The 15160-nt window shown below is 38.6% G+C and overlaps 1 protein-coding gene across 5 annotated transcripts in view; it reads right to left on the bottom strand.

Moving 5' to 3' along the window:
- dock3 (dedicator of cytokinesis 3) overlaps positions 1-15160 on the bottom strand; it is a 235807-nt gene that overhangs the window by 29207 nt on the left and 191440 nt on the right. For all 5 annotated transcript variants that reach the window (XM_053652788.1, XM_053652791.1, XM_053652790.1 and 2 more), the window contains 13 exons: positions 14730-14901; positions 14522-14619; positions 14357-14440; positions 11884-11984; positions 11237-11318; positions 10431-10601; positions 7767-7959; positions 7501-7628; positions 7047-7193; positions 6386-6484; positions 5813-5907; positions 5055-5130; positions 2830-2930 (listed from right to left, as the gene is read on the bottom strand). In XM_053652788.1, the coding sequence (XP_053508763.1) occupies positions 2830-2930; positions 5055-5130; positions 5813-5907; positions 6386-6484; positions 7047-7193; positions 7501-7628; positions 7767-7959; positions 10431-10601; positions 11237-11318; positions 11884-11984; positions 14357-14440; positions 14522-14619; positions 14730-14901 (1547 nt within the window). The remainder of the gene's footprint in view (positions 1-2829; positions 2931-5054; positions 5131-5812; positions 5908-6385; positions 6485-7046; positions 7194-7500; positions 7629-7766; positions 7960-10430; positions 10602-11236; positions 11319-11883; positions 11985-14356; positions 14441-14521; positions 14620-14729; positions 14902-15160) is intronic.

The raw sequence follows: 15160 nt of genomic DNA, 5'->3' as shown, positions 1-15160 counted from the left end.
GGGTTGGGGGGTCAAATCCCACCTCGGGCCTGTGTGCACGGAGCTTGCCTGTTCTCCATGAGCTTTGGGAGTTTCCTCGGGGTACCCCGTTCCCCCTCCCCCCAAAGGCTGATCAGCACTTCCAAATTGTCTATAGGGTGTGAATGGGTGTGTGAATGTGTGTGCGATTGTGCCCTGAGATTGGTTGGCACCCCATCCAAGGTGTCTCCTGCCTTGTGTCCCAAGTTCCATAGGTTCCAGATCCCCCCACCCCCCATGACCCTGTACAGGATAAGCAGTAGGGGAAATGGATGGATGGATGAAACCTAGAATGTCCTTCTAATAGAGAACAGTTTCTAAAATATATATGTTATACTATAACAGATTTGTGGCTATAAGATTTAATAAGCGAAGGGCAAAAACAAGGAGAGGAAATATGAGGACACTGCCTGACAGAGTCTGTTGTTCTGTTTGAAAGCAAGGCTAATCCGAGATCTAATGTGAGAGTGTGCTTGGCTTTGGGAAGGCAAACATGATGATTAAGATGCCTTCTGCAAGGACACACACACACACACACACACACAAAACCTCTTCAAGAATAAGCAATTAATCAAAACGCACTGAAACTTACTTAACAGGAAAGAAGTACTTTAATTTCAGACACACTGTTAAGCACTAAGCCATTCATATTCACACTCATTAATCACAGATCTTAAGCAAGGCATCACAAACACACATTAAGTGATCTGTCCACCCAAACCACGGCTGCATGAAATGCAAAGTAAACAGAAGCCGCAGTAAATGCATATATTGTACCTGTTTCAGTATGCGTGCACTTAATGATGTATAAGCATGTTAAATGTTTCATGCTAGCAGGTTATAAATCCTTCATGCTGTGCTCGAGATGAGCCGACTCAGTAGATCTAGCTGATGAGGATGACAAAGACGAGGAATAGTAAATGTTTCGACTGATTTATTTATTATACTGACACCGTGCACGATCAGTCCTTGCTCAACTTTGAAAATGTCATTTCTGCGATGTTGTCTATTGCTCATTAACAGACTGACTCGGAAAGCTGGCACCAGTATGTCACATTATTCCTCTCCTTCAATTGAAAATTGTTTGTGCTTTATTTATAGTGAGAGTTCTTTACTGAGTTGTTCAGAAAGGCAGCAAACACGCAGTGACATCCTGCCGGGGTCTGAAAGCCGTGGGGTCTCTTGAGTCATTAAAGTAACACGGCAAAATTTGGAAGGGTGCAGAGAAAGCGCCGAAAGAGCTACCGCCATCACGACCGACCTCTCAAAAAGAGAAAGGAAAAAAACTGATCTAAATGCTGTGATGCCAAAGGCTTTGAACGTACACATCAAGTCCTTGGTAGCTGCTTAAGTATGACATGAGCTGGCAGCACATCAGACTTATGCTGGGTGTATACTGTAGGATCTTTACCCTGATTTGATCCCAGTTTGCGCTTTCCAGCAGCTCGACCAGAACTGATTACTGACATGGATCTATCACAATCTGCGGGTGTAAGATGGTAAACAAGTTGTTCTTATGCCTTCAGATGTGCCTCCAGACTGATCAATGTTCTTCCAGTACTTTCAAACATGTTTGATTTTTCCTCAGCTCAGTTATATGCTTGTATTGCATTGGATCAATAATTGCAATAATGTGGTAATAAATGTACTTCTTATTAAATAAAGATTCTAGTCATAATAAGTAAACAGTGTGGAAGGCACAGATATGGCCGATATGCTATTTGCCTACTAATTGGTTTGAACCTTCTTCTTCTTTTCATGTCAAGGTTCCACTTCATAGTGGAACCATCGTGGTGGAAGGATTAGCCGCTCAGCAGTATGATACTGAACGTTGCCTAGGGTGCGCCAGGGGAGGCTCCTACTGTGCACCCACATTCACACACTACGGACACTTTGGACATGCTAATCCGCCTAGCATGCATGTCTTTGGACTGGGGGAGGAAACCGGAGTACCCGGAGGAAACCCCCGCAGCATGGGGAGAACATGCAAAGTCTGCACACACAGGACGGAGGCGGGATTCGAACCCCCAAACCCGGAGGTGCTAGGCAAACCACTGTGAGACCCTGGTGAAAGAACCATTCAGGAAAACTGCTTTTCATAGCACATCCTGACCACCTCAATTTCCTTAATTCAACACACTTTTGTGATCTTGCAAATGCGCTGTAGGCTGATTGGCATTTCCAGAATTGTCTGAAGTGTGTGAGTGTGCGCTGAGATAGGTTGGCAAACCGTCCAGAGTGTCCCCCCCCCTTGAACCCAGAGATCCTTGGAATAGGCTTCAGGCTCCCCCAATGGATATGCAGTATGGAAAATGGATGGATGGATGGAAAAGTAGTCCAATTAACATGATGTGGTTTTGTATCTGAGTTTATGATGGAAAAAAAAACTACCCACCAGTAATTGTTCAATGTTTAGTATAATAAACAGAGTATGCAATTACTCACACTACCCATTTCCCCAGCCATTTTTGCCATAGTCCTTGCAGAGTTTGCCATTTTTATGTTAAATTGGGTGAGTTTTGGAACAAGGTTGAAATGGAGGTCCATGTGTATTGGGGGTTTTTGGGCTAGTGTAAATATAGTCTGACTCAGTCAAAGCAAATAATTGGTTATGGCAAACAAATGGAACCCATAAGCACAAACAGTGTATGTATGTATGATGTACAGAACTATTTCTGTTGCAGGATATATTGTAATAATTGGAGTGGACTTTTTGTGTGGCTTTTGACATGCAGTTGGACTTGATATTTTGCTGAGACTTGGCAACAAACAAACAGCTAAGTATACAGTACATTAGGCCTTGAGTCTTACTTGTCTAGAATCTTCTTCCTCTTGGATGGGGTTAAGATCTCGAGCTGCAGACTGGGCTGGTTGATGTACAGTACTGCAAGACTGAAGTACGAGTTCCAAACCTAAAGTAAAGAAGGATCCATATCATCAATACACATACTCAATAGACCCAATGCCAACCAATCTGATTTTAGCCCAAAAGCTAATCATAATTGTTTGTGAGGAGAAAGATTACAAGAAAAAAAACCCCAAAACGATCTATTATATATATATATATTGCACAAGTTATATTGTGCCAAGCTGTTTGGCTATAAGCTTCTCTTTACTGCTAGCAATGTTAGTCTCGCAGCTCCAGAGCAAAGCTAAAAATGCAAACTTAGTCTAAACTAAATAAATCAATTCATTTAGATTTGGGGTAAGAGGAGATTTGTGTGCATATTTGGCCAAGCTACTGCATAAATACATCTAAATCTGTCTATAACATAAGCTAAATATGTGATGGTGAGTCAAATGAAAGCCTTAAAAGTATGACAAATGAGAATTTAATAGATTTTAGAGGAATCTGAACACTCAGTAACTACTGCACTAAATGTAAAGGATATTATTTAGAAAAAGGATAGACTTTGGTGCAATAAACAATTAAAAAAAACAATATATATATATATTTTTAATCTGACTCGCCCTCTTGCAAAATAAATGAAAAAAAAAGTTGTTTGCAATATGTAACCGAATAATTTTTTATATTCATGTTATTGTTAGCCAATGTTGGAATGTTGACAGAATAATTAACCACAAATTATGCTTGATTTTTTTATTATTTTTTTTTACAATATTAAGTAATATTTATTGATTTTATTACTTCAATTGCCACTAAAATGTCATTTTAAACTCAAACTTAAATTAGTCTATGTAAAATAATATTTAATAGCCCATGTAATGACTAATGCTAGACTCAACTAACGGTCTTAACTCATCATTTCTGATCTCCGACTAGGAAAAAACATAAAAACAACAAAACAACAACAACAACAACAAACCCAGCCCCTCAACTATAAATTCCTACTGGGAACTCGGGGCGGTCCACTCAATCCTTAAGCAAGTGACGTCAAATCAACACGGCTGCTCACAGAAGGAACAGTAAACAAAGTAGCACCTTACCTTTAAATACTGTATATTCAAGTATTTGATTTAGATCCATCAACATACACACATATTAGCTTGTTAAATCTATAACACTAACTATACAGTTTACTGTTTTTAAGGCAGTAAATATACATCACTCATCACAGTTAGCTGGCTAGCTTGTTGCTAACAAAAAAACTAACATGGAGGAGTCCGTGTCCCCCCCACCCCTGCCCCCCCCTTTGTACATAAACATTTACACACTTTTACCCTCACTTTAAATGGCAGGGTCTATTAACGTTATGTAATTTGTAAACATCATTGTGTCATTGTATTCCAAATAGCCTAATATGACTAGTGTTACTGAGCTTACTGAGCTAGCTGTCTAAGTTAAATACCTAACATTTGGTAAACAGGTAAACATAAACGCTGGTTTGAATATCTCAGTCTCGATTTGCATTGTCATATTCTTAGTGAATTAATTAACACTAGCCAAACCTATCAAATATACCACACCCATCACTAAGATTAGCAAAGACAGCTATCCTGCTAGTTAGCTGTTTTTATGTTAGCTTGTTTTTTTGGTCACAGGTAGCACAAGTGGGATTTCAGTATCTGAGTCTCTGTTTACCTTGCCATAATTTCAGGGATTTATATAACAGTATATTTTCGAAAGATACAACGCAGACCGGTGTTTTGTTCACCAATATTAGGTAGTTGGCTCCCAGGTCCGAGCCTGAAAGCCTCTGATTAAAGGAATATTTGACTTTTGCACTGTGGTTACTAATTAAACCCAAACACCATTCCACATCATAAGAATCAAAATCCTCCAGTAATTTGTATGTCTAAAATTTATGTAGAATTGACTTTCATACTAAAACAACAAACAGTAATTCTAAATTCTACAGCCCTATTTAGATGATCTTTCTTTTTCTCTATTAAACAACCTTGCTAAATTATTCAGTTCAGTTAGCCTTTGCTCTGTGTAACTCTCTCTGCCTCATGGAGCCATCTGTCACATGCAGGGTGGACAGTCTGTCACCATTGCGGAGTGTGTGTATGTGTGGAGGGTAATCCCTGGCCTGCTGTGCGCTGCTCAAGTTCACCAAATCAAAGTCACACACCTTAAAGTCAAAGTCAGCATCCGTGAAGTTCTTGTGCAGAGCAGGAGAGAGATACTGCACTGTGGTTACAATGATGCTGCAAAAGATGTGTAAAAGAAAATGCATTAAAGGAGCAATTATTAATTTTTTGAGCCCTCTACTGTTTACAAGGTGAATTGCAATTGCAAAGAAAAAAGTAAAAACCTTCCCTTTCCCCTTAGTATGCCTGGTGCAGAGCTGAGCAGCTTTTGTTTCAGCTGAGCTAATTTCTGGGCCAGAAAAAATTATAAAGAGAAGCCTAAATTGAAGAAACTTGCAACATCTATTGCACAGTAATACTGAGAATCACAGTTTTTCAAAAGAATCTTTGAAATTGTAATATTATTATAGTCATAGAAACACTTTTAAACATTAAAAATGCAGCTTTAAAAGCCAGTTTTGCATACTTTTTCTGTGAGAATCTTGGAAAAGAAGACATGTGCCTCATGTGTAAGGTAAACATGCAGTATAGCGCATGCATTTTAGATCTATTTCTAGCCCCAAAACTTTACTTTTGGAAAAAGATAGATGATGTACAGGCTCTCGCTGAGAAAGAAAGAAAATTTTTTTCATCAGGCGCCAACACAATCCTGTTTAATGCAATGATGCCAATTCCCATAGGACCAGGCAAGTTCAGAATGCATCGCATGCCATTAGTCAGTGCGAGACGAGAAAAGGGAGGAATGGAGGGAGAGAGACAGGATGGGAGATACTGAAGAAGAGGGAGTGGGGCATCTCACTTGCTGGTCAGGAGCCGCATCACATTCCAGTCTCTGGGGAAAATGCTGAGCTTCATCAAGTTGCGGAAAACACAGAAAATCTTCAGCAAAAACTCCTGAAAAGATGGATACACAAAGAGAGGGAGAGTGCAAACAGAAGCAAATACATTACAATAAGCCTAATGAGCTTGAACTAATGATTTGCATCATATTTTTCAGTTTAAATGTGACTGTGGCACACTGTTTTGAAACTAATTAATCGGTACACGCTTAGAAAAATAGGTTCGGCAAGGGTTCTTTGGATGGTTGATAGTCCTAGCTTTCCAAAGGCATTTCTAGTTGAATACTTTTCCAACATTGAAACCCTCTCTGGATGGGGTGGGGTGGGGTGGTGTTGACATGTTGTGCAGAGCAATATCCAAGCTACATCAGAGCTTATGGTAGGTGTAACTGATAAACCTCCATTAAGTGTAGATACACTGCTGTACCCAGTAAACTGTCATCTCGCCGTACGGTTAGTGTATAACTGAAGTGGTTCATTGATTTTTTTTTTTGGTCCCATTTAAAGAAACCTGCTTGGTTTCTTCAACTGACCTTTAACTCCTCTTTGCTCTGGAAGTTGTCCAAGAGGTGCTGAAAGTGGATGTCTGTCATTTGCCGCAGGAGAGACAGCAGGCAAGACACGTATTCACCCTGCCAATCAAAAAGCACCAGAGCAGTTGTCAGCTAATCACCTTGTTCCAATGGCTTTCAACTGGCCAATCAAACACATAGAAATTGTTAGGGGCAGAGTGATCACATGGAAGTGACTGGTGGAGGAGAATGTAGACACTGAATGTACTGACACTAAAACCTCTAACAGGAAGTGGAAATAAACTACAGTATTATAAGAATATTAGTTTATTGTAATATAAATGCAATAAAAACGCATATACAAAACGAGTTTTATATACTCTAAGAGCCAAATCTTACTAACAGAACAATAAGATGTCAATGCTGACAGAAAGCATGACATTATAGTTTACAAAGGGGGGGGATAAAAAGGGTAATGGTGAAAGAATAAAAAATGTGTCTCATTAAGAAATACATACTGAAAACATGACACAAATAGAAAAAAGATGTGAAGGCAAGTTGGGTAGGAGACAACACAAAGTTTCTGGTATGTACAGAGATGGGTGTGAGAAGACTGTGGGAGGAAAAATGGAGGAAGGATGATTTGGTGGAAGAAGAAGAATCAGATTTGTTAGTTACTAACAGTGATCTCGGCCGTGCACTGTGGGCAGCGCTGGCCTCTTACCGCCTCCTGAGCTTGCGACTTGCTCATGATGGCGAGCAGGGTCTGCAAAAGAACATCCAACAAGCTCTCCACCACCATCTCCACCTCCTCCTGAACTGAGGTCTCCTACAGAGACACAGAAACAAAGAAACAAATCCAGTCAAGGAAGCATGACTACAACCAGAGTTGGGTTGTTACCTAGTAGTTGTGATATTTTCAATGAACTGAAAGGACTTATTTATGCCTCAATGTTTTGGAGTTGTTAAAGCTGAAAAATGGTAGACACTTGGAAAAAAAGTTTAGACAAGCATGTGTCAAAAGCTTTAAAGTATGCAACGTTAAATTCAAATTTGGATTTTTTCAAAGTTTTTATCAAAATTCAAAGTGCATCCATGAAGGACATTTTTGCATAGGTTCAATCTGTGCATTTTACCAGAGAACTGGCCTTGATGATGGAGAAGATGCTGCTCAAGATCCCTGAACAGATGAGCAGTTCTTTTTGCTGACGAAGATGAAGATGGATGTGGTGCAAGACCACTGGTAGGAGAATCCTTCTTGACTCTAAAGTAGGACAACAAGCAACATGGGGGAAAAAACAAAGTCATTCACAGATCAAGAGTCCAGATATATACAATTGATATGTAGGTTCAAAATGAGAATCCAGCACCAAATTGATCTCAAACATGGCTGAAGTCCTACCTGGAAAAGAGAACAACCTGCTATCTACTGTCCGAGCAATGGACTGCAGCTTCACCACATCCATCGACTGGCCTATGTGCACGGTACTGGGCATGCTCCCCAAGGTTCCCCTCACAAACTCAGCCACCTCCTGCACTGTGAACATCTGCAGCAACTCATCAAAGATGGCTGGGAAGGAATTAAGCAGGGCTGCCTGGTGCGGAAGAAAAGAGCAAAAGACAAAAAGATGTTTGTTAACGTGTTTTGGTGTTGTTTTGACCCTCTTGAGCACCAAATTCTTCTCTGGATTACTCAAGATGTGAAGGAATTGCCAGACTAAGGATTGGAGCTAACATAATCCACAGAGTAAAAAACAGCAACAGATTAAGAGTTTACATTTATTTGATTAAAAAATATTTTGGAGTCTTTAGTTTTCAGTCCAGGATTCAGATGATTTGTTAGGCTCTTGTATGTGGCCCATACTGAAAAGTTGCAAAAAGAACAAACCCCCCCCCCCCAAAAAAAAAACCCTGCAGAAAACCACAGGGTTCTATCAAACTAGAGAGTATCAAAATGCTATTGCTGCATTTCCTACTTCTGGAGACTCTGCTTCCAAACCTGGCCGACAGACCTCTGGAATGATCCATTCGGGGCAGTAGAGTGACATGGAGGAAACCACATACCTTGTGAATGAACCACACAAGATATGAGATGATTGTGAAGTTTTTAAAACACACATCAATAATAAAAGCAAACCAATTCTGATAAGGTTCAGGTCAAAGGAGTTGTTGGTGTTGGTCAATCAGTTGGTTGTTGGGATTTGTTGTCTGGTTGGTGAGGGGGTTGAGGTGATGATTTAGGAGATGCTGAATGGTTGGTGGCAGCTTGGCTGTAGGGTAAGTGAAGATTTAAGGAAGAGTGCCTCGCTTTACTGGTGCGGTTTTTATATACACATGTCAACCAAAACAGGAACTCAAAAAAAAAAAACCACACTGTTAATCAATCCAAACCATTTCTGACAGGATTCAAGGGCAAGAAAGATGCTGGTGTTGGTAAATCAGTTGGTTGTTAGGATTTTTTGTCAGGTTGGTGAGGGAGGTAAGGGGATGATTCAGGAGATGCTGGATGTTTGGTGGCATCTTGGCTGTAGTGTGAGTCAGCACTTAAGACAGTGTGTCTCACTTTACTGGGCCAAAACATTGAGGCATAAGTACTTACTGATAGAGGAGATGGCCGTGGAGCATTACAGCTCAAGAGCTGCATACAGCTGGCCTGATTTGTGATGGTTTGTCCAAGAGGAAGCTGGGGGCCCTGAATTGTACAACAAGGGGTTAACGGAGCCAAGGGAGGAATAGGAGGTCACAGTCAAAGGGCCAAACAAAGAAAAAAAATGTAGAGATTACAAGTTAATGAAGGAAAATTCTACTCTCTTAACAAAGCCATATTTTCCACATAGTCTGTTAGGTGGAAATGAAATCTTGTGATAATGCATGTAGCAGATAATTGTTACAGTTACCCTGCTGAGAAAGAAATGATATGCGGTTCAATGGCATTTTATTTCAAATGATGTGACCAAGAAACTCCAAAAAGAAAAAAAAAAGAAAGATAATGTTAATAAGGTCTGGAAAGTAGCTGGAGACCCACTGAAATGTGAAAAGATTATTTAATTGAATGCTGAAAGTCAGATCTCATTAGTCTGAGGCTAAATAGTTGTAGATGGGGTGACTTCATTTTCTCTACATTGATGGGAGATCAGTGGCTTGCTCAGGTATACTTTTACACCATACTATACCCATATAACCTACAATAAAATGAGCCACTGATTGAATTCAAGGATCTTATATATCCATAGCACTGTTGAATTTATGATCTGATTGGCCATAAGGTGTTTTTTTTTATGGTTACAACAGTTTGAACATAATTTTTGACTGCAAGGCAAATCACAGTTTATATTAATGTACTCATTGTATACATTTATTCATACGTAATTACAATTCATTTGTTAATATGGTGAAGTTTTTGGTGAGGAGATGTTTATTTAGCAGAGGTTCCCAAACCTGGGGTCGCGATCCGACATAGCATCGTTTGATTAACATATGGGGTTGCAAGAGTAATTTACAATCTTCTCTTTTGTTACATTCATTTGTTATACAAATTTATATAATTATATGCATGTATAACTGGACTCTAGATGCATGTACATTTAAGAAAATTGTCTGAAAGGTCTTCAAGGGTTCCTAAAGGGTTAAAAACTATTAAAACCACAGACAAGGTCCTAATGTTCAAAAATACTCCACCAACCTCTTTTGTTTGTCCCTCTATGAGTGACATAGAACTTAAAGGTTAGGTTCTATGTAGAAAGCTATGGAAAACCACTTCTATACGGAAAGCAGAGCACTTTTTTGAAAGTTAGTATTGTTAACCATCCACATGAACCCCTAAGGAAAACTCTCCTCTAAGACAAGAAGTATTTCTTTGCCTTGTCTATGAATATACATTTCTTATATGTTTCAGACCAAAGAAAGTCTTCAATAATGAATCTTTTTTGTGTTCTAGTAACACCATAATTGTAGAACCTACAGTAAATCAGAATTGGGATGTGAAGTGTACAAAAAACTGAGACTATTTCTGTTGTTGCTTTTCTAATCATACATCATGGTTGGAATGTTTTTGGGTTTGTCTGACCTGGGTGAAAATGAGAGTCTCTGAGCTGCGGCTGTCCAAGCTCAGCACGAAGCGGATGGACTGGAAGAGCTCCTGGATGCTGGTGCGAAATTGTTCCTCCTCCATGCCACAGGTGGCCCGAGAGTACAGGATCCGCGACTGGACTATGAACTTGAACAAATACTCCAGTGCCTGGAAGTCGAGGGTTTTACAATCATCTTAGGACCATCATAGAGAATATTCTTTAGATTTTACATCATAAGCACCAATATCATCCATTTTATAAAAATGTCTAACTTTTTAAAAGAAACTACTAGTGCTTCAGGCATCTCAACACATCCCAGCTACATTATATTTATTGCAATAAAAACAAAAAGCCAGGAGCCATTAAAGCCCTACATCATACTGTATCTTGAATGGACATTTTCTCTGTAAGGCCTCTAAGGCAAATGGTAGCTGTGAAGACAGACTTGGTTAAAAGTGTGAGTGATCCATGAAATATTCATAGCAATCCCCTCTGAACTGAATCACAGCTTGACCAGCCCCCATGAATATTACATATAGTTCATCTATTAAGCAGTTCCAATCTCATGAGTGCCAAGAAGGGTGACAACTGTTTGCCATACTACTTGTTGTCTTCTATTTGCATTACAATGCATTGCATCTGATGAGCAAGGCATGTTCAACAACCCCGCTACACAATCTGACAGGTTGCAATTACAAGATCGTAATTAAAATGACACAAGTGGTCCTGTGCCCAAAATTACAAATGAGTTGAAAGATTAATTGCTTCAATTTCTGGAGCTAGACTGGATACAAGAGAATACCCTCATTGCTTCTTGAATGTGGTCCTGCCGGACGACCTCTGCTGAGCGGTCCATATACCATTTCAGGCAGCGGATAAGCTCTCTGGAAGCATAAAACACATATATTAAATATTTTCTTTCTAATGAAGAAAAGGCTTTGGAATGCCAGTTTCAAAACATCTTTGCTAGACTCTCTATGTTTTCTAACTTAATCCAGGTCATCAAGTAACAAATAACACAATGTATATAAAAATTGTCCTAATGCCATCTCATTACATTTTTAATCATTTAAATAAATTAAGCACAAGATTATGAGGTCAAAATGAGCTGACAATTATTTAATAGAATGCTGATATTTAATATATAAATCAAATAAAACAAACAAAAAAATAACAATACAGTATTATTCTTATATATACATACACACACACATACATACATACATACATACATACATATATATATATATATATATATATATATATATATATATATATATATATATATATATATATATATATACACACACACACACACACACACACACACTCAGAAGTTTGAGTTACTATCCAGTGAAGGTTTTTTTTTTTTTTTTTTTTAGATTTTATTTATTTATTTATTTATTTAATACAAGGCTAATTTTTGCCCCCAAATGTATATGCGCTTACTTATAGGCCAGAGCTCCAGCAAAGTGTTTCTGGATGTAAGTGTCCATCACTGGGCGGAAGTGGTAGTATTTGCTGTCCCGGAGCAGATTGATGATGAATACCTGGTCAGAGACAGACAGCCAAAGCAAACATAGCTCAGGAGGTGAGAGTCATAATGGGGATCAGGCACAGAGCTCTGATTCAGTCTGAAAGAGCCGTCATGCATCAGTGCCACTGTGATCTCTTCTGACCTCGTTTCAGACCAGCATGAAGTGCAGGCTGTCAATTTGAAAAGTACATCACATTTACAACGTGACAAGCATTGCAAATCTTTTGAAGCTCAATGCAATTTTATTTTCATGTAAAAAAAAAAATGTTGAAGTTGAATCTGATATTGAATCTGTTAATATAGATATGTCTTATAATGTATATGATACATTTTCTGAATGTAGTAAAGAAATGAAAAGTTGGTTTAGATGTGGTGTGATCTGGAAAGTCTACACATTGGCCCTGTTACCACTCCAATCATCATATTCCATATCATTTATTTACAATTGAATGCAATCATAAAATGCTTCAAAAGTACAACAAAATAGGACCATATTGCAAATGATTTGAATATGGCTGATAATTACTGCTCAAACCTGTATATGTTATAATGGCTTATTTAAGATGTCTCATTTACAGTGCCTATCACTAATATTGGCACCGTTGGTAAATATAAGCAAAGAATGCTCTGAAAAATTGTTTTTACTGTTTAACCTTTTGATCTTTTGTTTAAAAAAAAATCACAAAAAATACTCTGCTCTTATGGATATTAAACAATTGCAAACAAAACACCGGTTTAACACACAAAATAATAAATAAATAAATAAACACACACACACAGTATATCTTTGTTAAATATAGTGCAACAATTATTGGCACCCTTTTAGTCAATACTTTGTGCTACCTCCCTTTGCCAAGATAACAGCCCTGAGTCTTCTCCTATAATGCCTGATGAGGTTAGAGAATACATGGCAAAGGATCTGAGACCATTCCTCCATACAGAATCTCTCCAGATCCTTAAAATTTCGAGGTCCATGCTGGTGGACTCTCCTCTTCAGTTCACCTCACAGGTTTTCTATGGGTTTCAAGTCAGGGGACTGGGATGGCCATGACAGGACCTTGATTTTGTGGTCAGTAAACCATTTTTATGTTGATTGTGATGTATATTTTGGATCATTGTAATGCTGGAAGATCAAACCACGGCCCATTTTAAGCTTTCTGGCAGAGGCAGTCAGGTTTTCATTTAATAACTGTTGATATTTGATAGTCCATGAAGCCATGTATCCTAATAAAATGTCCAGGTCAGGTGAAAATATTTTTCTCATGAATTCATAAGGGTGCCAATAATTGTTGCACACCTATATTTATCAACGATTTTTTTAATTTTATAAACCTGTTTTGTTTGCAGTTGTTTGATATCCATGACAGCAGAGTATGTTTGTGATTTTTTTTTTTAAACAAAAGATCAAAAGCTTAAACAATAAAGATAAATTTTCATAGCCTTCTTTGCTCATATTTACCAAGGGTGCCAATATTAGTGGAGGGCACTGTATAAAGCTTCAATCCCAATAAATAAACTAAAATAATTTTTTTTTTAAATGTACAGAATTACAGAATAAGGAGAAAAAGCATACTGTTTTAGCTAATGATTTACTTAGGATTATATTAGAAGCTATTATTATTTCCAAAAACAAACAAATGCTTGTCTAGTGTTGCTCTGAATAATAGTGGGAGGTCATCATTTCCACCCAGAGAGCAAGACCAATTATAGCTGTAGCCATCATCATCTGGAGATTATGAGTTCAAAAGGTTAGACATGAGCTAACTGTGCCGTTTGGGGACCGAGGTACCAATTTATATAATCTATAGCACTAAAAGAAGAACAGCAGAAAGATTACAGAGGTAAACAGACTCAATTTGAAAACATGCATTTAATATCTGTACAACCTAAACTACACAACAAAAAGTCACCAACACTTAATCCTCCACTTTATAAAGATATGACGGAGCAAACAGACTCTACATGCTTTACACTCTTTACAAGCTCAACAATACAGGTGAAATCATCAGAACCAATTCCTATGAGAAGGCTGGCAGAGAGATTTCCTCTTTATAAAGATATGACAGATGTGATTAGAGAGGTAATAGCCAAAACTCCTCGACTCTTTGTGCTGAGGCCTGAAAAGCTAAAGACTCCCTACGGGATGGCAATGCAGGCAGCTGTGATCTAATAACGGCTGGCTTCCTGCCAGCCGAGACCTGCTATTCATCACACACGCACACACACCAGCAGCAGCATGGGTACTAGAGAAAGAGATCAGTGATACAAGAGCCTGGAATACACACAAACACACACTGAATACAGATGTGAAGCTCACTCTGTGCTCAAGCTGTTTGATTATACGTATTATAAAAGGTGCATTATGTGGAAATAAAAGCTTCCTACCAGCGACTGAAACACCAGAGGACCATATTTGTCTGTGTTGTCATCTAAAATGGAGAACAGTGTGTCCAGGATGTCCTGAAGAAACTGAATAAATTGCAGAGTGTTAATATTTCACATCACTGCATTAGTGTCATTAATATTTTCCATCTTACATGAAGTGCTTACTTTGACTATTTCCTCTCCACTAACATGTCTCAGTCGACCTAGAATGTCCATCACGCGATCAGGTTGAGCTTTCCACTTCAGCAGAGCCAGCAAGTCCACTGAGTAGAGAAGAGAACAAGAATGTATTACAATGTGATGATCACAATAAAGTCTGCAATTAATCATTAACCAACAACGTGCGCGTTATTATGAAGTGTTTCAAAGCTACCATTCTGTGTGAGCTTGGTGGAGGAGAGCTGAGTGGAGATCCACAGGGTTTCCTTGGTGCTACGCTGGAAGATGAGGCTGGAGGGAATGTTGGGGCAGCCGTTAAAGTCGTCCTTACAGCAGGGTAAGCCCAGATACAGAGCATGGTTGCTGAAGGTTGTGTTCTCGTCACACTGAGAAAACACATTGGAGAGAAAAAATTCGAATCATGCATTGTTTTTGAATGACAAAACGGAAAATGTGCCTTTTCCTTATATTTGTAAGGCAAAATCAACAGAAAAATGGTTTTAAAAGATTTGTCAGCCACTCAGTCTCCAGATTTGATCTGAAGAAGGCACTGTATGACAAACTTGGAAGATAGATGTCAATAAGAATGGGGAGGATGAGTGAATACTACTACTGAGAGGATTCAAAAGCTGTCCAGATGATATG

Source organism: Ictalurus furcatus, chromosome 21 (genome assembly GCF_023375685.1).
Source record: "Ictalurus furcatus strain D&B chromosome 21, Billie_1.0, whole genome shotgun sequence".
NCBI classification, from domain to species: Eukaryota; Metazoa; Chordata; class Actinopteri; order Siluriformes; family Ictaluridae; genus Ictalurus; species Ictalurus furcatus.
The sequence above is the reverse complement of the archived record's forward strand: the minus strand, read 5'-3'. Positions and strand labels throughout refer to the sequence as shown.